General features: G+C 41.1%; 1 protein-coding gene across 2 annotated transcripts in view; it reads left to right on the top strand.

The window, feature by feature from the left end:
- Positions 1–23,407, top strand: part of LOC139442954 (potassium channel, subfamily K, member 16-like) — a 45,866-nt gene that overhangs the window by 9,213 nt on the left and 13,246 nt on the right. For both annotated transcript variants that reach the window (XM_071223879.1, XM_071223880.1), the window contains 2 exons: positions 18,176–18,337; positions 19,532–19,864. In XM_071223879.1, the coding sequence (XP_071079980.1) occupies positions 18,176–18,337; positions 19,532–19,864 (495 nt within the window). The remainder of the gene's footprint in view (positions 1–18,175; positions 18,338–19,531; positions 19,865–23,407) is intronic.

Here is a 23,407-nt window from a genome sequence, read left to right as displayed (position 1 = left end):
ACTTGTCGAAATACTCCATTAGGATAGTCCTCCCTTACACAACGTACATGCGTCATGCAAATCACATTCGTCAAGGCAGAGACATATATAAGCTTTTGGTTATTTGGATATTTTACCCAGGGGATTGATTTTGTTTGGCTATCCACAAGTTTTAGAGGGTATTCGAATTTTTACCCTCCTGTTTCTTGACATTTGGGTATTTAACTAAAAATCTGTTTCGTAACAAGTGTGTGAATAGTAGTATACCCGTCTGCGTCTGCTTGCGGCTCCCTCTCCGGGAAGCCATTTTTGTTTTTAAAAGGCGCTTATTAAGATACAACATGTCCATTGAGGAGGCACGATGTGCATTTTGAATATGGCATCTATCAATGTGTTTGTCGGATGTACCGAATGTAACTGTCAGTAAGTGGATTTCACGATCGGCTGATAAATAATCATTTAATCTAACAGTTGTATATACGCATTCGTTTTATCAAGTAGTTGTAATATGCGAATTAATTTTATTTTGATAGCGTATTTATAGTTTTTGTTGCGTATTTGATACGCAAGGATATGATTTGTCTGCGTATTTCAGTTGATTTAATGCGTCACTTGGGCTGAAACCTATGATCGAGGTTTTTCAACATTATACCCGTGCAAGTGGGTTTCACCAAAGTGGTAAACGTCTGAGACATACAATACCTCGGGCGTTCCTCCTATACTAAGCTGACACGCTTTGATATAACTGGAATACTGTTCAAAGAAGCGTTAAACTCACTAACTCACTACTCATTCACATCCGTTAAAAGTTAATATATACAAATTAAACAGCTTGTCTAATTGAACTAAATATATCAAATTAATCCCTCCCTCTTGTTGTTTTTTTTTAAATTAGGGTGAACATCAGATAATTAATTAATAGTGGCCTTAGCTGTGCCTTGTGAAAAGAGTAATTTATTCACGGTGGTAAAAATGAAAGATACCAATAACGATCCACTGGTCATAAAGTCATAAGCCTAACAAACAAAATCAACAATTGTGAAAGTGTTTTTTATTTTATTTTTCTACATAATCTCCCTGCTTTTCAATACAATTCTCATATCGATAATGAAGCTTTTCAATTCCTGTCAGGAAGAAGTTCTACGAAGTTCTACGAAGATGTTCTTTCAGTTTAGAAAACAGGCGCAACACACTTCGTGCCATATCTAGCGAATATGGAGGGTTAGGAAGCTCTTGGAACCCACTTTGTTGCACAGCAGCATTTGCAAGTCGAGAGGTGTGAGAAGAGGCGTTGTCATGAACATGTAGAACTCCAGCAGTCAGCATTTCTCGCCGCTTTTTTTTGGATAGAATCTCTCAGGCGATGAAGCAAATCAGCATAGCAGGCACCGGTGATCGTCTTTTGACTTTCTAGGTAATCAACAAGGATCTCTCCTTGAATTTTCCTTCTTTGGTGCCGGAGAAGTGGAAAGGTCCCATTCCATGGATTGGCGTTTGACTCGGGATCATAGAAGTAGACCCATGTTTTATCATCCGTAACTAATCTTTTTTTTTGTATTGGACGAAATCCTCACCAATTAGCTCTAAATGTTCTCTATCTCTATCTCCTTGATTGAATCTCCATTGATGGAAGTTGTGGGACGTCAAGTCCTGGGGTCATTATCAAGGCTTGTTCTCCTTAGCCTTAAACATCGCTGCCCACCATTTAACAGTGGAATATAGCTAGGGCATTTATCCCCATACAGCTGTGACATGCGGTCATGAATTTCTTGAACAGCACTTTTCTCTAAAGTAAACAAATTGATGACTGCTCGATACTCGTTCTTTTCCATTTTTTGTATCCATTTAGACCTCTATCACGTTCAACTGGCTGTCACTAATATACAAACGGCCTCAACAGACCAAATACACTTGCAATGAACTACTCAAACAATGTACTGCAATGCCTAGTTCACATTGTTATGGCCCATAGTTGAACGTTAGAACTTTTTGACCAGCCCTCGTATGATTCAAAGTAACATTCTACCTCAGATCCGATTGATCCAACCAATTACAACAAACAATAACATGACACAGTGGTTGCTGAAGTTACGAAACAAGTTATGTGTTGACTGTTAAATCACTTAACACTCACACTGTACTATTGTTGATTTTTGTCCCATTATATCCGATCTCAGTGATATGGCTGGTTTCTCAGTAGGCGGGGATGTCACCACGTCCACTTGAGACACAATAGCTTCGAATCTTTACAGCGATTTTCATGTACACTGCCGGGCAAAAAAAGCATACACTTAAAATTGGATTTGGCCAAAAACTTACAAACGTTATAAAAAAAACCTACTAGGCTGAAAACAGTCGCCGAAACACTGCAAACTTAAGGACTAAAATACAACTATGATACCCGTATCAAAAACATCAACATGTTTCTTGTTTGGTTTCATCTTTAGCCACAACCAAACTGGGTCTATGCTTCTTTTGGTAAGAAACGACAAACGCTTTCGGGAGGTCAGGCTCGCTGACTTGGTTGATCCATGTCATCGCGTCCAAATTGCGTGGATCGATGCTCATATTATCAATCACTGGCTTGTCTAGTCGAGACAAGATTATTTACAGACCGCCGTCATATAGCTGTAACATTGCTAAAGTTAGGCGTTAAACAACAAACAAACAAAACTTTCGTTTGCCCACCAGTTTAGTTTCAGTTTGGATTCGGATATTTACCTGGAAATCACATGAACAGCTAATCATCACCTTCTTAACGTACTGGGGCAGTCGGGTAGCCTAGAGGTTAAAGCGTCAGCTCGTCACGCCGAAGACCTGGGTTCGATTCCCGACATGGGTACAATGTGTGAAGCCCATTTCGGGTGTCCCCGCCGTGATATTGCTGGAATATTGCTAAAAGCGGCGTAAAACCATACTCACTCACTCACTCTTAACGTATTAGTGTTCTAGACAACCCCGTGGGCTTTCCAAGACAGAATAGGTCCCCAGCACCCCATGCTTGTCGAAAGCGCAGACCAAAATGGGTATTGAGTATTCAGGCTCTGTGTCCATAGCGAGTGCCGAATGATGGACAGCATGCGCGTAATCAGTCGCACCCGGTGCCGAGCTGCATGTAGACACCGCTTTGCAGTGCTATTTCTCCGTCGTCTATTATCCGGTCCATGGCCGACTAGACACTACTAGACACCGCATTTACAATAACGAGACACTGACTACAAAATGACTAGATCGTAGACCCTCGCACTGGAAAAACAACACCGCTGACTGAAAGATACAGATAAAGAGATAACATTCTTTCAACAAAGTCGATTCTTCTCATGATCACTATACATCTCTTTGAAGTAAGGCATTTGGAAGGGATACATAGAAGGAAGAGAATATAAGGATGTCAAGTTCTTTATTATGAGGAACACAACGTTTCCCCGTGTGCGAAATACGCATCAGTCGGAAAGCGCACGTTAAATCTACAAAGTAAGTAAGTAAGTAAGTAAGTACAACGTTTCGGAGTATATGCTTACTCCTTCATCATTCGTTGTGTTCCTCATGATAAAGAACTTGACATCCATAATTTCTCTTCCTCGTCTCACAAGTACTTCTGTTCCTTATAAAGCGGGGCGGTCGGGCAGCCTAGTGGTTAAAGCGTTCGCTCGTCACGCCGAAGACCCGGGTTCGATTCCCGACACGGGTACAATGTCTGAAGCCCATTTCAGGTGTCCCCTGCCATGATATTGCTGAAATTTTGCCAAAAGCGGCGTAAAACCATACTCACTCACTCCTTATAAATCATCACCAAGTAGCTGACGGTAAGTTAATAGCCTATAATATACATGAAGTAGATGCTTGCTAATATTCACTTAATTGATCAATCAGAAAATCATGCAGCCATGACGTCATTGTTGACATTTCATATTACGATGTGGGCTTTATTCTGTATATTTTTTTCATAATTAATAACTTGTTTGCCAATGTTTCACACGCCACGTATGTAGCCTCCATCACGAGTATTGGACAATGAACTCTGCATGAGCAGATATTTCTTGTAATTGTAATTGACATATCTTTCTTTCATTAATATAATTGTTTGTTTATAGCAACAGGAGGAAATTATGTGTTTATAAGCATGTGTTAAAAAATAATAAAAGAAATCCACTCATTACGTATTAATTAGATATGTAATCTGTACAGGGTCATGCTCGCGTATAAGGCCCAATGTTATTAATGGTTTGTTGAATTAACATTTTTAACGTCATTCTTAACATCATTCTTAGCCATTTCAGGTGTCTTATATTTTACAAGCTGTCTCTCTTTAATGTATTCTGATATAAGTTCCATACCTATTGAGGTCAGTTGGACCTATGTTAACCACTATTATATAAGTAAGGATAAGAATTTAGGGATGAACAACTTCTTTATTACAATTTAAGAGCGACGTTTCGGTGTAGGTTCTAACACCCTTATCTAGCTAGTGATTTACAGAGTGAGGTTGACAAGTATATATACAGGTAGGAGGCAATGTTTATACAGTAGAGTAGATCATTCATAAATTCTTATCCTTACTTAGTACTCCAACTTCTAAATACCTATCAAAGAAGTCACTATTATATAACATATTGCTCCACTTTAATGTATTCTAATCTAAGTTTCATACCTATTGAGGTCAGTTGGACCTATGTTAACAACTATTATATAACATATTGCTCCACTTTAATGTATTCTAATCTAAGTTTCATACCTATTGAGGTCAGTTGGACCTATGTTAACCACTATTATATAACATATTGCACCACTTCGATGTATTCTAATCTAAGTTCCGTACCTACTGAGGTCAGTTGGACCTATGTTAACCACTATTATACAATATATTGCTCCACTTCGATGTATTCTGATCCATAACGCCATCCATTTATGTAATTAAGTACCCTCAATGTCCCAGTTAACAATTAGTACTGCTAAAGTCTGATCCGTTGCCAATCAGCATACGGTTGTCAATAACGTTTCGTGTTCGACGTCAACATATCTTCATCCCAACAAAATCTGAAATCAATGTAACAGAGTATCAGCTTGTCTCGTGTCAACTTAAGCCCCCTTCACTTCACTGTATGTTGTGCACCTGTACAGATCGAAGCCAGGATAAAAGTGGCACTGCGCACAGGGGGTATTACCGTCCACCGACATTGCTTTATAATAGGATCAATTTAGATGCAGTTACCATTATTTATGTGCAAGAAACATGTGCACGTATTAACAGAATCGTTTCCAACATGTTCTAATTATCATTTAAACTTTCTATTTTGATTCCTGTAATGGCGCAAACGCCGTGTCTTGAATGTGTCTGGCACTGGAATGTCTTTGATGTTTTTTTATGTTATGTCAATGCGTCAGGGTTCTTCACATTTGCATCTCTGTCACATGAAGGACACAGTGCCGAAACAGTGTGTTTCCATGTAACTGAGAAATTCATTAGAAAACAACACTCACGAATGTGTATATAATTACAGTAATAACACCAGGTGTTGGATAAATGGGTGAGCATGTGCAGCCCTCCTGCATCCCATGTTGTGCTTGAAGGTCAAGGTCATTATACAGCTGACCTTAAAAGGTACAGGAGCGTATTTTACTTCAAGTAATTTGTGGATGACATTTGTAAAACAGTGCCAGTCTCTAAGATGAATTGCTAGCTGTATCCTTGAGCTGTCGATATTAAAATGTTTTTAAATAGACCACAGCTCATACTTTTGTGTAAATAAAAAACTCAGCCTCCATCTTCTTGAAAAACATGTTCAGCCTCAACAAAATGTTTCGACCGCAATATGGCTATCCTCATCACTGATACAGATTATTTCGTGAGCAAAGCCATAATCTTTAACATCGAGACATGAGCGTGGTAGAAGGCAGGCCTTTAACGCGTATGTATTAAAAATCTTTCCAATCTTCCAAGACGCCATATCATGCAAGTCACTGTCTTGTACCCTTGGACAGGATGATATGACTGTGATGTGAAATGCCCATTAAACATCATTTACCCTTATTGAAAACGATAGAACATAAACATATATGTAAATAAAAATAGTGTATTGCAATAGCCAAAGCCGACGAGCGAAAGGAACGTTACCAACCAACATTGTTTATTCCTAAAAACAGAGCAGGACCAATTTTATTGTCAAGAGACATGAGACATGAATTAACAACATATTACAAGTTATTTGTATGAGAACAACAGTGAAGGTGATGTGATGTTTGGAGGAAGGGTCCACTGTTCAGTATTCGATCATCCATCAAGACTGAAATCAGCACATGAAACTCTTCAGAATGTCACACTTGACAGTCAGTATCGTGTATGCCCGTCACGGGCATCAATGCACGCCTCAACTCGACGACGGGAGGAAAATGTGAGACGTATGATCACAGGAAATGGGAAGCCATTTTTCCATGAGGGCTTGTGCTAACTGATCCTTGTTATGAGGGCGACCTGCTCCAATTTGACGATGACGGTGATCCCTAAAGTGTAAGGTGATAAGTCTGGTGATTGCGGTAGCCGAGACAAGACGTTGTGTAGGGCTTTGCTGAAACACATCTTCCCGAGGCATGGGAGTTAACTGACTGTAAAGGTCCAATTTGACGATGACGGTGATCCCTAAAGTGTAAGGTGATAAGTCTGGTGATTGCGGTAGCCGAGACAAGGCGTTGTGTAGGGCTTTGCTGAAACACATCTTCCCGAGGCATGGGAGTTAACTGACTGTAAAGGTCCAGTTTCCATCCTTGCCAAACTGGGCTGGACTCTTTGCCAGTTCCTGTTACCGCCTCGTAGTGGTCGTAAGCTCTGATGTTGTACGGACACAGCTTTCTAGACACTGCGCAGTCCGCAGTCGATGACGTCACTGTGATAATACGATACCTCAGATGAAGGATGTAGCGTTTTGCTGGGTGGTGGTGACAGGAGGATAGTCCTGCACCATGACTGTGGAATATATTTATTTTATGAAAAATAATAATCTAGAAATGCATACAAAAGCAAGTCTAGCCAGCTCAAGCTAGCTCTATTCCACAATCAGCAATCCCTGAAATCAGCATAGGGATTTTTTATTTTATTTTTAGAGTCAAGAAGGATATTGTGTAATATAAGATTTCAGAGACTAATTGTTAGTCTAACAGGACTGTCACTCCTAGTCCTGTCTCCCGGCCGCCCAGCCTGCCTGTAACGGGCCATGCTCCTAGTGACTGTCATTCGTTGTCATGTGTTGCTCCCTGATGCATAACTCCAACGGATTGTTCTCTGTGTTGAAGCGTCGATACTGTCCAAAGGTGTGGGTGTGAATGATACCTTTTAGGGATGGGACGGATAACTCGGGTACCCGGGTCGGATGGGTACTGAGTAGGACCCGGGTACCCACAGGACTACCCGGACGCGTGGTTACTCACGTGATATATTTTTTAATTACAAAAATTATCTAGAACTCTATGGTTACACTACAAGTCACAAATGTTCGCTTGTGAGTCAACTTCAGTGCATTAGGATGCTTCGGATGCATTGTAGGACTTGGCGTGATCAATGACCGCAACAGGGATCCGGTAAGGACAAACGCTCCTCAGACCGAACAGCGCATCACGCAAATGAGTGTTATCCTTTTAAACGGCAGTTTCAGAAAACGACGAAGCATTATGTTTCCCCATTAACCGACCGACCGACCATTTCAAAGTAAAGATCATTATAACACAGAGACCTAAGCTATTACTTGCAGCCCGATGTTCCCATCATAAAATGTTTGTAACAAATGTATGTAAACCAAAACTTAAAGAGAGAAAACAAAACACAGTGCCTGATCAGATTGTTCACAATGGATGCATACGGCACCACCGTAGCCATGGTTACCAGAAGTCTGAATGGCAGCACTCATTGTATAATGTAGCGACTACGATGCAATAACTCATGTTCAGTGTGGTAATTAGTCAGGGGGCGCGACCAATAATGGTGTCTCCGGAAACAGTGAGCGGCCCAGTTTGCACTGATCACAACGTGCTGGAGTTCAATAGTGAAAGTGAAAAGTGCTTTTGTTTGATTGGTCATTGTTACCTGTTCTCGCTAGGAATGTTACCAACTGAACGCCTCTGCGTTTTGTAAGAGACGTGTTTTAATTGATTCGGCGTTCATTGCATATAAATTGAACTAAGTAATGCATTGATACAACTCAAGGCTTTCTAATGCAATCGGTGAAACTATGATAAAATATGCCAACCTCAAATCATGCTGTTTCTACTTGATGCACTCCCTTATGAATCAAGCGGTATTGTTCAGCAGCTTAAGGCGCAACTTTTTGAGATAATTAGTCATGTGACGGAGTAGGTACTCGTTTACTTCGAAGTCAGTCAGGGGCAGTCGGGTAGCCAGTGATTAAAGCGTTCGCTCGTCACGCCGAAGACCCGGTTCGATTCCCGACATGGGTACAATGTGTGAAGCCCATTTCTAGTGTCCCCCGTCGTGATAGTGCTGGAATATTGCTAAAAGCGGCGTAAAACGTTAGTCACTCACCCAGTCACCTACTCACCCACCCACTCACTCACCAAGTCAGTCATACCCGACATTGATTCAATAAAGGCACTACGACAAGGAACCTATTGGCAGTCATTTTAATTATACACATCAATCATAAGTTCAAGGCTGCCGTGCAATATTGCTTACCACGGCTTGAAACAGCATTGCCTCACTCACCATACCAGTTCAGCACAAGGACTATTGTTTCACAATAAACAAATACGGTTTTAGCCAGGTGAGCTACAGTGCAATTTGGTCTATATCTTTTACATTATTGTGATCCCCAGAGAAGATTCAGGTCAGAAATGGTCTTCAAAACTCATACTTGTTGTAAGAGGCGACTAATGGGATCGTGTGGTCAGGCTCGCTGACCTAGTTGATGCATGTCATCGTATCCCAATTGCGTACATCGATGTTAACTATGTAAATCACTGTATTGTCTATTCCAGATTCGATTATTTACAGACCGCCGTCATATAGCAGGAATGTTACTGAGTGTGGCGTTAAACAAAAAACAAAACAAAACCATTGTAATCCTCTTTGTTCAATGGAAGCTGGCATGCAGGTGAGCTGCAACACAGAACCAGACACTCGGGTCTTCAGAAACGGGTCTTCAGAAAAATAAGTTGAAAGTTTGTTTATAGACAATTGTGCCCACAACAAACGTCATGACTTTGCATGAGTTAACCATCCGTGAGATCCTGACAGGCTCGATGAAAGGTGTTTCCTCTCGTCTGAAACCCCGACCTCAATCGACTTCATCACACAATGTGACGTGGTAGCCTCGTTGTGACCTCCACAGGTGGCACAGTGATTGCCGGGAGATTTACGCTTCAGGACGTCAACTAAACGAGAGGAAATGTCGTTCGAGTTCCTATCAATATTACACCGTAGTCAGAAGCAAGCTGTTTATGGCACGGTTAACTCAAAATCATATCCCCCGGGAACAGACGGTTCTGTTTCATGTCCTGCTTCATATATTTATTGCTGGAAATTTATGAAGTGGGGTAGTGGGAGCGCAGGGTTTGACGCTGAATTCAACAATAATTCAAGTCCAATTGGTATTACATCCTGTCTGGTGGAGGCAAACCATAGTTGTTCGAATCAATCAGTAATATTATGCTGACACAGCCAGTTTGAAACATAAAGAACCTATAAAGTGTGAGTGAGTGGGTTTGGTTTAACGCCGCTTTTAACATTATTCCAGTTATATCACGTCGTGTCAGCTTAGTGTGGGAGGAAAGCCCGAAGTGATGCAGGTCTCAGACGTTTACCACTTTGGTGTAACTCACGAGCACGGGTATGGTGCTGACAAACCTAGAAACATAATCGGGGCGAACCAGGATTCGAACCCACAATCATAGGTTTCTGGCGTGCCCACGGGACGCAACTCCGCACAGCGAATCGCGGCGCCTTAGACGACTGGGCCACCCGTGCCCCCAGAACCTATAAAGACAGTTGGCATCAGACAGTCACATAAACATAAGACGTCAACACCAGAAAATAACGATTATTTGCCGAAACAGATTCCATAGGGCGTAAAAAGTAAAACAGATGTGAAAAGTATATGAATGGATCACTGATGCTCAATGATGACAACAGGTATTGTATAAATTATTTCCCTTTCTCCTTAAAAACCAAAATGATGGATCCAGGATGTAAACAATAAAAGGCGGTTGGGCCCACCCACTCGGGTAGCTCTGCCAGCCGTGTCCTGTTGTCACGCTGCACAGATTTCTATAGTCCTGTTGATTGTGTGTTGATGTCTTGTAGGAATCGTGGTCTCCTGCATCCATAGGGAATGAAGATATAAATATTGCAGCAATTCGCGGCGATAAACCATTGGGGACACATATGGCCACAAGCTGTAAGAAACTGAAAAACGCTTGACGTCATGGCCATATCCTGTTCAGGTATTCATTACATCAGTGTGGTAAACGTCGATGTTCGGCGGGTGTTTTGTATTATTTGGTTTAAGGATCCGTCGAGCGTATCACCGCCTAGTCTCAAAACCCCATTTGGCAATAAAATATACAACAAGTTGTTTTTATTCATGTCCCGACAAAAAATATTTAACTCATGTTTAAATAATTGTCCAGCGTCTTGGCCATCATGGCACTGAATTATATATAAGGTGTTGTTTTTTTTTCGAACCACCGACTTCACGTTTTGCGAGAAAAAATCCGCGAACCTAATACATAGAAAAATAATTCTTTTCTTTTTTTCAGACCACGTGTTGAGCGATTAATCCTTATATCTAATAAGAAAGGCCTTGGGCTTTTACTGCACATTTCCCCAGACAAATGATATAACTGACTTACTGGGCAAGTGTTCATGATTTATGTAAATAGCGTATTGCATGGAAAGTAGAGGCTGGTTACGACATGGCCAAATAGGCTGACGGTCTTGTGTAAATATTCCCAGGATTTTCTTAATAAGATGTTGCAGTTAGAATGATTTACCAAAGTCGTAATATTTGTGAAGCTCTTGTGATAGTTCCAGCTGGAATGGTTTGAAGCTCAGATCTTCTGACACCTCTGTGTCAGAAAGACATCACTTGTACGATGACTTCAAATCAGGTCTGGGTTCATGATTGAATGTGTCAGTAATTGACTGACATTGTTTCCCGCACCATTGTCACAGTCCCGTTTTGTTCATGCACTAGAGGTAACGGTAAATTCCAACGTCCCATTTGTTGAATGGATGTTTTGGTTTTAACGCAGCTTCGAATATAATGGATGGATGCCCAAAGTGATACTGACCCTAGATTTGTTTGTTTGTTGTTTAAAGCCGCAATATTCCAGCGTTATGGTGGCGGTCTGTACATAATCGAATCTGGATCAGAAACACCAGTGATTGACATCATGAGCATAGATCCACGCAATTGGGATACCATGACGCGTTCGCTCATCACATCGAAGTTGTAGGTTCGATTTTCCAGGAGTTATGATAATGATAATGCTGAAAACGTCCCATAATCTATATACTTTTAACATCATGCTTTCAATCATATGTACTGGTTGAAGGTTCTATTGATAATTATTAGTGAGTGAGTAAGGTTTCTCGACGATTTGAATAGTAGTACTATTTGATCAAGATGTGTCAGATTAGTATGGAATGTCAGAAGAGAGGTGAGGTGAAATTGGGTTTAACGTCGCGTCCAAGATTATTGTACTTATATAGCAACGTGCATGCACGCGCGTGTGTGTATGTGTGGCTGCTTGTACTAGTCCGGACGAATGCCGATTTATCGTGCACGCCAGTCCTTGTTTTGGCCCCTTAAAACCGAGCGCCAGACAGAAATGATATTTTGTAACTCTAAGTGGGCATTGGTCTCTGTGAATGGTTGAATTCTTTTATGTATTTCAATAGTTTCTAGCCTTTTCTTTTTTTCCAGTGATTGATGTTGGTATAGGGAATATTGGTTTATTGCCAGCAAATATCGAAGTCAGGATGTCATAATATTGTTATTTTGGTACATTAACCCAACCTTTTGTAAACATATGAGCACATACGATATAACAATATGTATAAACAATACCAACCACTTTATTCTTTACAACGACTTTTGGGGGTCCCTTCAATAGATGACCCGTATTGAGGTGATATAACATATTAAGTCAATACGGGAAATTTAATGAAGGAACCCTGAGTAGTCAAGAATAAAGTGGTTGTTATTGAAAAATAACCGTTACGTATTCATCATTTGTCATGTTTCGTTTCGACTATGCTCGCCGGAAGTGCAGAGTTGTCCGAGGAGACAGCTATGTCGATTTATCCTTAAGGGTTTCTAATAGACCCTATAGTAACACAAACTTCAGATGTGTCCCTAGTGTGAAAATCAAACTGTACCCGTGTGTTGTATATAAACTGTGCTGTCGAAGTACCATATATAATAATTATTCTTCCATCAGTTGGCACTGCGCCTAATCGCTTTATTGGCGATATCGCAGGAGTGTTTATGATTTAAAGCAATGCATAGAGCGCGTGTTAGACATAATTTGAATATGACTAGTTTTATGATATATTGACTTTTAGTATCGGTAATTATTCAAGACTTATTCATTAGCGGTCGAGATCACTTAGTGCACCTTCGTTGCATTTCTATTAAGGTGCATTATTCGAGTCGATATACCCCTTGTACCTGGTTACCATGAGACGGGCTCTTATGAATATAGATTGATGTGAATTTATGAAGAATGCGTTTAAGTACAGAAGAAACGAACGCGGTTAAAACGACGCCACGTTCTTTAACACAGACATTACTCTCTTGAAATAACAGTGTTATAATGAACTGATTTCTGGCACAGGTAGTAATGTATGGTAATGGCCCTCTTTGGCCCACATGATATGAATAAAATTAAATGGTAGCAAAACGGTTAGTACTAATTCTTATGATGTGTTGATGTTTTGGACTTGTAACCAAACCAAATGAAAGCGTATTTAAAAACAAAGTCATCTAAAATGGGTCAACAAGGACGATTTCACAAATTGCATTGAAGGGTATTCTGAAGAGAAAGTCGGTTGAAAGCAAATTTTCTTAGAAGATGTAATGAATGAGTATGGCTTTACGCCGCTTTTAGCAATGTTCCAGCAATATCAAGGTGGTCATCACATCGGGGCATTGGGCGCGACGCGCGAACGCTTGAAACTTGGTTACCCCGCAGCTCTTTTGGTAAAAATGGATAGTATAAACATATTATAAACATCCCCATAGGTTACAGAGTACCTCAAAGTTAGATAGTCTCGTGAAGTTTGGAACGTCGGCCTTTCTCGGTCATTGAAATACTAAGAAAAAATTGTAACCACCCGTTCTAGAGTTTTTCTGTAGTAAATGCATGGCGTGTCCGCCATGTTTGTTCGTCTAGTAGAGGCGGCCATTGCCTGGGTCAGTGTAGCGCCAGCGCAGCATACCCAGGGAACCATTCTGAATATAGACCGTGATTGTTGATCAGACCGTCTTGACTGGGGGCCACCATTTTGTTTGAAGCTGACGCAAGTGATACAAGAGGTGGAATCTGTTTGGTCCATAGGAGAGGCATAGAAGGAACTTTACTCGTAGCTAGCCCAGGAATTCCAGCCTAGTTCGGCAAGGGTGGAAACTGGACTCTTAAAGTCAGTTTACTCTCTTGCCTCGGGAAGATGCAATCATGTTAGCCATGCTTAATATAAATAAGAGTGCCAAAACCATTTCAATAATCATAAGATATCTCCATTGTACGATTCCGACTATATCATAACATGCGTTTATGAACCATTATCAAAAAGTGATAATACTAGGTGTTCGTGATAAGTTGACACCCGCCACAAACACATGCTACAAGTTAAATTAAGGAATTGCATCGAACATCATTTTTGTCAATGATGCCAATTTGGAAATGTCCTCCGATGTGTTTACCTTAAAACGTTTTGGAAGCTTTACTTAGTTTTATTGTACTTTTATTGTTGATCATACAGGTGTCGGAAAAACGAAAGTTCTCAGTTATAGAAACATGTTCGATAATTTTCAATACATTTCAAAATTTCGTAACTTAACAATGTGACATACAAAGTGAGCCCCCAAATGTGTCCTAGTTATTCCTCACCCTCTGCAATGTATTTGTCTACCTTATCATGAATTTATTATTATAGTGGCATTATTTTGGTACAATACCTATACTTATGACATGATACGGTACACGACCTGTTCAATCCTAAAACCCCAAGGAACTACATCCTGTTAACGTGCAATAACAAGGTGTGCAACCCACTCGTGGTGTTCCCCGTCGTGACTATAATATTACTTAAAGTGGCGAAATATAACACTCATTTTCTTACTAATGTTGAAAGTCGTTTATATTTTCGAAATTGTATTGAGTGAAATGTTACCATTTTATAGACGACAGATAGTTTATGATGTGTAGCGACAGAATCATTTGGAGATTTGTGTCGATGAATAAAGAAAGTACTGTCTTGATATTCACATAAAGTAATTGAGACAAGTACAATTAATAAATTTACGTGGATTCTCAAAGGATTTGGTAAATGTTTGCAATCTGAGAAAACAGCCGTCAATATTATTAAAACTTTGTACACTACTATCCCTAACGACAAACTTCAGGAAATAACTCAACTGCTTGATCCATTGGGCATTTGTTACTATAATAAGTGACCATAGAGTAACATATTTATCTTCAGATGCCAAAATTAAAGCAACTGTCATCTGAAGTATAATGAGAAAACAATATGTGAATGAAATGACAAAACCTTTCCACATCCAACAGAAATCTCTGCATAAAGCAGAGTCTATTTTACACTTTCGTCTATATCATGAGCATGTGTTTATGAATCACTATCAAATAGTGATGATACCAGGCGTTCGCGAAAAGGTTAACGTATCCTGCCTCACTGGTGGCACCCGTCACAAACACATGCAAAGGCAAGTCAATTGTTCACCCGAAAAGAATATGGGAACATACGGTACAAGTCAAACTAGGGAATTGCATCGGGCATCATTTTTGTCACTAAAGCTTCAAATTTGGAATGTCCTCCTCATGTCTACCATAAAACCTTTTGAAATGTTTAAGAACATCCACGTCGAATATGGGGATGGGGCTTTCATGCGAGAAGTAGTCATCCCTAATTTCACCAATTGTGTATCTTTATGCATTTATGAATCGGAATTTCTGCTCGGTCCAAACGTTTATCTTAGGCTTCAGGTGTATCGATGACCAGATAGCCAATTATTTTACTTTTTGTGACTTTAAATGCTCCGTCTGTGCAACACATTATTTGCTTCCTTTTTGTTTCACCGGGCTCGTTCTCCAAACAAACTTACAACAGTTATTTTGAATATAGGCAGCGTTCGGTACCATCTAACATACATGTGGTGTCATCTGCAAACTGTGCCAAAAGATAATAAATATTGTCAATATTTATACCTCTGATATCTTTTTTTCCTTATCATATTTGCTAATATTTCGACACAAAGAATGAACAAGAATGGGGGTATAGGGTCGCCCTGACGACTAAGCAAAATGTTTTTATATAGCTAACTATTCTAGCAATGTATGCCATTCTTTTAAATCCCTTGTCCCAAACACAGTGAGACAATCTACTATAACAACCTTCATAAAGGGATTTTTTTAGTCTACAAAAACTGTTTGGATGCACTTTCTACTGAACTTACTTTTTTTTATTTGAAAAAAAACCTATGACAAGTCTACATATTTGCCAGATAAATCTACTGTAGAGGTTGACAATGTTTGAAAAGCGTTGTATCTATGTGATGCGCCGCTTCCTCTTACCCCAGTGAGGTGTTATGGAGAGGGTAACTGGTAATGGTCTGTTAAAAATGACCAAATTTGAACCAAACGAACTAAATGAGGTCACTTTGCAATGTAATGACGTCATGTAACAATAGGTAACATCCCATCTCTGCTGGAGACAAGTAAACCGCCCTACAGAAATGAAATACGAGTTGAGATTTGTGTTTTCAAATTAATGTTTCTGGACTTGGAATGAGTAATAAATAGCATAAGCCAGTTATGCTTCATATGTTTCCTCCTTACGTTTAAATATATAGTGAGTGAGTGAGTGAGTATGGTTTTAAGCCGCTTTTAGCAATATTCCAGAATATCACGGCGGGAGACACCAGAAATGGGCTTCACACATTGTACCCATGTCGGGAATCGAACCCGGGTCTTCGGCGTGACGAGCGAACGCTTTAACCACTAGGCTACCCGACCGCCCCTTAAATATATAAGCAGCAAGGCAGGGACATTCTGTATCGACATTCTACGAAACACTTTGTACCTTGGACTTCAAGGGGGCACGGATGTCACAGTCATCTAAGGCGCCGCAATTCGCTGTGCAGAGTTACGTCCCTTGGGCACGCCAGAAACCTATGATTGTGGGTTCGAATCCCGGTTTGCCCCCATTATGTTTCTATGTTTGTCAGCACCATGCCCGTGCTCGTGGTTGCATCACTTCGGGCTCTCCTCCCACATTAGGCAGACACGCCACGATATAACTGGAATAATGTTAAAAGCGGCGTTAAACCCAACTCATTCACTCACTTGGACTTCAATAATGTATTGTGAGTTAACAAGACCTTGTACGTACACAATTGTTACCTCTATTAACTGCATTCGGATCGGTATGCATAGCTCCATAACATTAAATTAATCCTACCGGGTACCCACTAGCTAGAGGCTAATTTTGAAAACGTCAATGGAAACACAAGTTTTACAACATATAGGATAGAAACTGGGACACAGTCGTGTGAAGCCGGCGGGGAGTCCTGGTCCCCAGCAACCTATGCTCATCCCAAGAGGCGACTTAATGAATTGGGTGCTCAGGCTTGGTGACTTGGTTGATCGCATGTGATCTTACCCCGATGGCATTGGATGCTGTTCATAATATCAATCTTATGTTTATCTGGTTCAGACTCGATTATTTTCAGGCCACCGTCATATAACTGCATCCGGGATTAAACAAACAAGGAAACGAAAAACAAAAACTTCTCGAGACTTAAATGAAACTTAAAGGATGTATTTGATGAATACTTTATTTATCTAAAAATATATATAATCGGTATCTCACCGAGAGCAAGAGCACTTTATGCCGGAAATACCTTCAGGCTGACTCATGGTTTTTAGAGAAGATCGTGAAATTAGTAATTAATAATCTTAAAATAGAACCTTTGTTGTGTCTTGGTATCCAACAATCGTGCATGTTTGTCAATGCTTTCAGCCATTGGAGTGTCGAGTCCAGAACTCGACAAACCAATCAAAAAGCATCCCTCCTTAATGTGTTTTTTGTTTGTAGTTAAGGCTTGTATTTAAACATGTGATAGTCGCAATTGTTTCACCATAGTGAAGAACAAGTAACTGTTAACACGTAGACTGCAGATGTGGCATAAGTTGACTAATTATGTCACTATGCCCGTTTGCGCCCCTCTGACATGTAAGCCACATTCCTTATAGGTTCCCCGCTCGAAATGCCGAACTGTTGGCATTATATTTGCAACATATCAACCGCAGATTTGTATCTCGAATTAATGATGTAAGACGCCAGTTCGCGAATATTTACGATATTTTCCGAATGAAACAGATCTAGGGGGGATAACTCCAAGTTTGTTTCCGTAGTGTGCTATTTTTCGATGAATGTGTAAAATGAAGGAAGTGGATTAATGCCTAACTGTGGTATCCTTACCTTCTTACCGAATCGGACCAAAGCAAGCATGCATAAGACATACCTGCAAAATATAATTATGTGTTCAGTGAGATATATTCGTTGTTCACCGTCCCTCGGGGGCGGTCGGGTAGCCTAGTGGTTAAAGCCTTCGCTCGTCACGCCGAAGACCCGGGTTCGATTCCCGACATGGGTACAATGTATGAAGCCCATTTCTGGTGTCCCCCGCCGTGATATTGCTGGAATATTGCTAAAAGCGGCGTAAAACCAAACTCACTCACTCACTCACTCACCGTCCCTCGAGCGGCATGGTTGACGTACCCTCAATGTTAGTTTAGGTTCCCTGACCCGAAGGGCTACATCAGCCCAGGCCCAACACGAGACCTGTGGACAACTTATATTGAATTTTGGGTAATCTGAAGAAATGTTTTAGTCGTTGTTCTTCTCATCTATAATGTTGTCATAAAACGAACTCTGTGTATATTTCAGGCAATAACTCGTGCGTGTCACGAAACGTGCTGCACGCGCTGCTCAAACACGCGAGCCAGGACAAGGAGCTTGTGTCTTACGCCGTTGAAAACCGAACAAACCTCGACAGATGGGACTTTGGGGGAGCCTTCGGCTTTGCTGTTTCTGTAGTAACGACAATAGGTGTGTATATAAGACTAGAAAGGGACCGACCAGTTGATAGATACTCTCTCTCTCCCTCTCTCTCTCCCACTCTCTCTCTCTCTCTGCGTGCGCATGTGTGTGTGTGTGTGTGTGTGTGTGTGTTGGGGGTGGGGGACGGAGGTGCTGGGACTTTGTATCGAGATGACATTCTTTTCGGTTTCAGCTGCAAAACCATATTTCGTTTTATTTAATACTATTTGTTCTTTTTTTTAAGAAACACGTAGCAACAATAAAAATTTTGTGGCAGGCGATTTCTTCTTTTTTTTCAAAGTTCTGAAGCATAATTACTCTTCTCAAGAGTTTTCAGGGACAATATATTTATTTATTAAAATCGCAGCCTCACAACTTGTGAACTTCGTGATGACAAGGAAGACTTGGTGGATTTAAGGACTTCTGATTCTTTATTAACAGGTTTAACCAAATTCATATACCTAGCACTCAAGATACGTATTTATTACTTTTGATGTAAAACAAGTAACTAAACATAAACATACTGATATATTATACAAATATTGAACACTTTGATATATTGATATCATGAGTTGGCGCTCTGTAACTGGAACTGGAACTGAAACTGTAACCTACCTCTCTGTAACCTGTATAATAGGCCGATGGCCTCTTTACGGTATAAACTCTATCATCATCACCTAGTATTCAAAACTTTCAGAAGTGAAGACGTTGAAGACGTTGAACTCCATACGTCAATTCTTTCGTCATTGACACAACAGCTTGTAGATGCTACTTAAATATATCTCAGTGATGAATTCGATACCCGTGAAGATCGGGGGTAGAATAGGTCTTCAGAAACCCAAGCTTGCCGTAAAAGGCTACTGTGCTTGTCATAACAGGCGACTAACGGGATCGAGTGGTCAGGCTCGCTGACTTGGTTGATGCATGCCATCGTATCCCATTGCGTTGATCGATGTTCATGATATCAATCACTGGATTGTCTGGTTCAGACGCAATTATTCATAAACCGCCGTCATATAGCTTGAAAATTGCTGAGTGCGGCGGTAAACAACAAACATAATTCAATGTGCGTAGGCGTAGGTTACAAGCTGAAGTTTCGCATACACATGTCTCGTGGAGTACAAAACCATCCACCTCGTAAAATGCATGTCGCTCCTACACCAAGCCAGATCAGCTAATAAAGGTGTTATTCGCTTATACTAGGTTTCGGCAACATGTCTCCCAGTACCATCATTGGGAAGATCGTGTGTGTGTTTTACGCCATCGTCGGGATCCCGGTCACAATGCTGATGCTGAGTGGACTTGGTCAACAACTAGCGGGCCTGTCCAACAAGGTGAACCAGTTGAAGCTATGCTCACAGAAGCCTGTGGTCAACAAGGTACTCAACATGGTCCTCATCATCGTGCTGGGGCTAGCGCTCATGTTCGGACTGCCTTCCTTTGTGTTTCATATCGTGGAGGGATGGGACATCATGGAAGCGCTCTACTTCTGTTTCACCACGCTCAGTACTATAGGATTTGGAGACTATATTATAGGTAAGTTGTAGCGTTCAGTTGGAGTTAGGGAGGTTGTCCAGTTTCCACCCATGCCGAAATTGGCTGGAATTATGCAGTTATATTTTGTCTGGACTAACGAGTCTATGCATAGTCCAATCAAAAGTCGCGTTACGAAATCAACATCCGGTTCGTAAACTGTCGTGATTTCGGTCGATTACAAAGCATGTGTACCGTCAACAGATATTTTCCAAGCTTTTCATGTTTTTAATGAAGGTGCTGACGTGATTTGATGCACTTCGCGAAGTAAGACCCGTTTTATTGCAATACAAATCTGTATTATCGATCAGTTAATCTTTGTACCCGCGTGAATGAAAATATTATGTCCCACCCCCCTCCTATCATTCCGTGTGGGTTATACTAGCATTTCATTTTAAACATGACAGTAAAATTGCTCGATTTGTTTTTTAAATGCGTATGGTGAAATAGCCCATGCAATGAACTATGTTCTTGAGTCTACTGTAGTCACCGTTACGTCTTTGAAAAACAACAGGACATCACTGTAGAACACATTTCTTATCCATTCGTCACCACGCGCCCCTTTCCGTAACCTGCAAGAAGACTCGTCCCCCTATCGATGAATGTTATGTGCGAAAATACGACAAACCAATCAAAATGCGCATATGATTTCAAGTTCTTCGTCAAAGAATCCCTCAGAATATTTTTTGATTTTACATATGTCTTGCATCTAAAAATATACCCAAGACACAGTTAAATGTGTTCTATCATACTGTATAATTTCGCGTGTTCCGATATGCTTTAAATTCCATCTGAAATATATATAATATATGGGGAAATTGTGAACCATTACGCAACGAGTTGAAAATTGTGTTGGGTATGCCCGTTTGCGCTAAGACGGAACCCGGTCGAAAAAATGGCCACGAGAGGGGCACGAGTCGCTATTCGGCTTGTCCCGGAATAACACGAGTTGGTCACGAACGAATTCTTATCTTCCCCAAACGTCCCTGACCCGGTTGATTTCTAAACATGAGATAGACACAAGCTTTACACTCTGTTTACCAGTTTAGTTAAAGCTAATTAATTCAGAGTCAATTTCCACTCTTAAACACCACAACACATACCATTGTCTCTATGTACACTTCACGCCACAAGACACACACCTGCAGGTGGGTTTGACCTTGATTCTATGTGAGGACTGCCCCAAGCATCTGGTCGACAAATACAGTCATCTCTTATTGATGCTGAAATAACCTGGTCTTTGATCACGTCCCAGTGGGCGATGGTGTGGACAACGTTGTTGTCGTGTTAAACAATGGCTACATCCAGATCTGACGATTCACAGAGTGTGGCGACTCAGTCTTGTGCAGCTCTTATTTTTCACATAGATCTTTATGTGTCATGCAAGAATAAGCTGGTGTCAGTTCTACCATGTCCGTTACTGTCAGTGGCTGTATTGATCATAATGTCATGCCCTGATATAGGCTTCAATGAGAGTGCCAACCCAAACCCGCTACGCATGCGGCATTCCATTTAATTTATGTTGGTGTAGCGGCCATAAAATTTCCGAGTCCCGTGATGGAATCCGAACCACGGACCTTCTGATCCGAGGCCGGACGCCTTGTCCACGTGACCAAAGAGGTTAACCCTCTGTGGGACGACTCCACGCCCTGCCACATTGGCATCCAATTTAAGAACTCTCTAGTCATGTCAGTGTACACAGCTGGTACAAGTAAATTAAACTGGAATCTTCAGATAGAATGCATAAACATGCATGCCCAAAAGCTCAGGGATAAATATTTCATTGATTTGTCAGTGTTTGAAAGAAATAAAATACACTCGTTATAGTGCAAACAATTTCAATACGTTTCTTTTTAAAAATAATAACTTCATTGATCTAAACTACCTTATGTTTCGAAGGGGGCACGGGTGGCCCAGTCGTCTAAGGCGCCGCGATTCGCTGTGCAGAGTTGCGTCCCCTGGACACGCCAGAAACCTATGATTGTGGGTTCGAATCCCGGTTCGCCCCGATTATGTTTCTAGGTTTGTCAGCACCATACCCGTGCTAGGTAAACGTCTGAGACCTGCATCACTTCGGGCTTTCCTCCCACATTAAGCTGACACGCCGTGATATAACTGGAATACTGTTAAAAGCGGCGTTAAACCCAACTCACTCACTCACTCACTCAATATGTTTCGAAAGTGTACTGAAATTCTATATACAGCAAACATTCGGGGTGTCACCTCTATTCATAAGCCCCCTTCGGGCAGGACCCTTAATCTCCGGCGCTATCTGTAAATGTCAGTTAACACCTCCTTACGTCGCCGGAACATACGTAGCTACATGACGTTGGTCACTCACCTTCACCCCCATATACAAAACCTGACTGACTTGTCAATCAGGGAGACGTCCCTGAACACCGACAGAAGCGGCCGGATTGTACGGCTAGTCACCAACGACTACGTCGACGATGAAGAATCGCCGTCCGACTTCCTGCTGTGTGTAAATGGCAGAACGGGTCTCCGCACCGGAACAATGACCACTCGGTCCCGGTGTGTCACGTGATTACTATCATATACCTTTCGACCATTTTTCCTCATCAACAATTAACATCGCTGTTGTCTTCTAAAACATAAAAAAACTGAGTTTCGTCTTCCGTCGGCCCACAAAGCTACAAACATCCGAGGGCAAAACCTATGCCTTTGGACACATCTATACAATGAAATATTGGCATCCGCGAACCAGATACACATTTTATGGCAACTAGAGTACTGCACTGTGGCACCCGGAATACCAATTAACAGGGCTCGGCACCCGGCGTACCGAAAGAGGGTTGGCACCCTCATTAATGAATTATATTAAACAAATGTATCCCGTGCGCCCCACTTGTCTTAACAATGAAGATATGCATCGCCCTTCTCTTCCTGACGTTTGCCAGCATGGTGTCTTCTCTCAAAGGAATTTAGGGGTGGTCGGGTAACCTAGTGGTTAAAGCTTTCTCTCGTCACACCATGTCCCGGGTTCGATTCCCGACCTTGGTCCAATGTGTGAAGCCCGTTTCTGGTGACCCCGCCGTGAGATTGCTGGAATTTTGCTAAAAGCGGCGTAAAGCCATATTCACTCAAAGGAATTTGCATTAAAAATGACACAGTACTTTTCACAAGACTGAATGACACGAGGGATTACTTCAACTTTCCTTTTATGTCGAACAATATTCCAATAGCTTTAGCCTTTGGTGTCTATTCACAGCTTTTGAGGTAACTCAAGAATGCTCTTTCTTCAAAGATTTCAAAGAACGCCATACGACTCTTACACCTATCAAGGCTAAAGTATAGCTTCCAAAAGCGTTGTGGAGGAGATCAATGACAAACACGATGTCCGATGCAATTCCCTGTTTTGACTTGTACAATGTTTCAGTGAACACTTGATTTGCTTTACTAATGATTATTGAAATGTTTTGTTGCTTATATTTAGGTTTGAGAACATATGGAACAACATCTTTGATATATAATGTGAATCCCTTTATCTCACCCGTATGAAATGCTGTGGGATAAATATGTGACAAA

The sequence above is a fragment of the Haliotis cracherodii genome, unplaced genomic scaffold (genome assembly GCF_022045235.1).
Source record: "Haliotis cracherodii isolate W230 unplaced genomic scaffold, xgHalCrac1.p SCAF_5, whole genome shotgun sequence".
Classification (NCBI taxonomy): domain Eukaryota; kingdom Metazoa; phylum Mollusca; class Gastropoda; order Lepetellida; family Haliotidae; genus Haliotis; species Haliotis cracherodii.
This window is presented reverse-complemented; position numbering and strand designations above follow the sequence as displayed.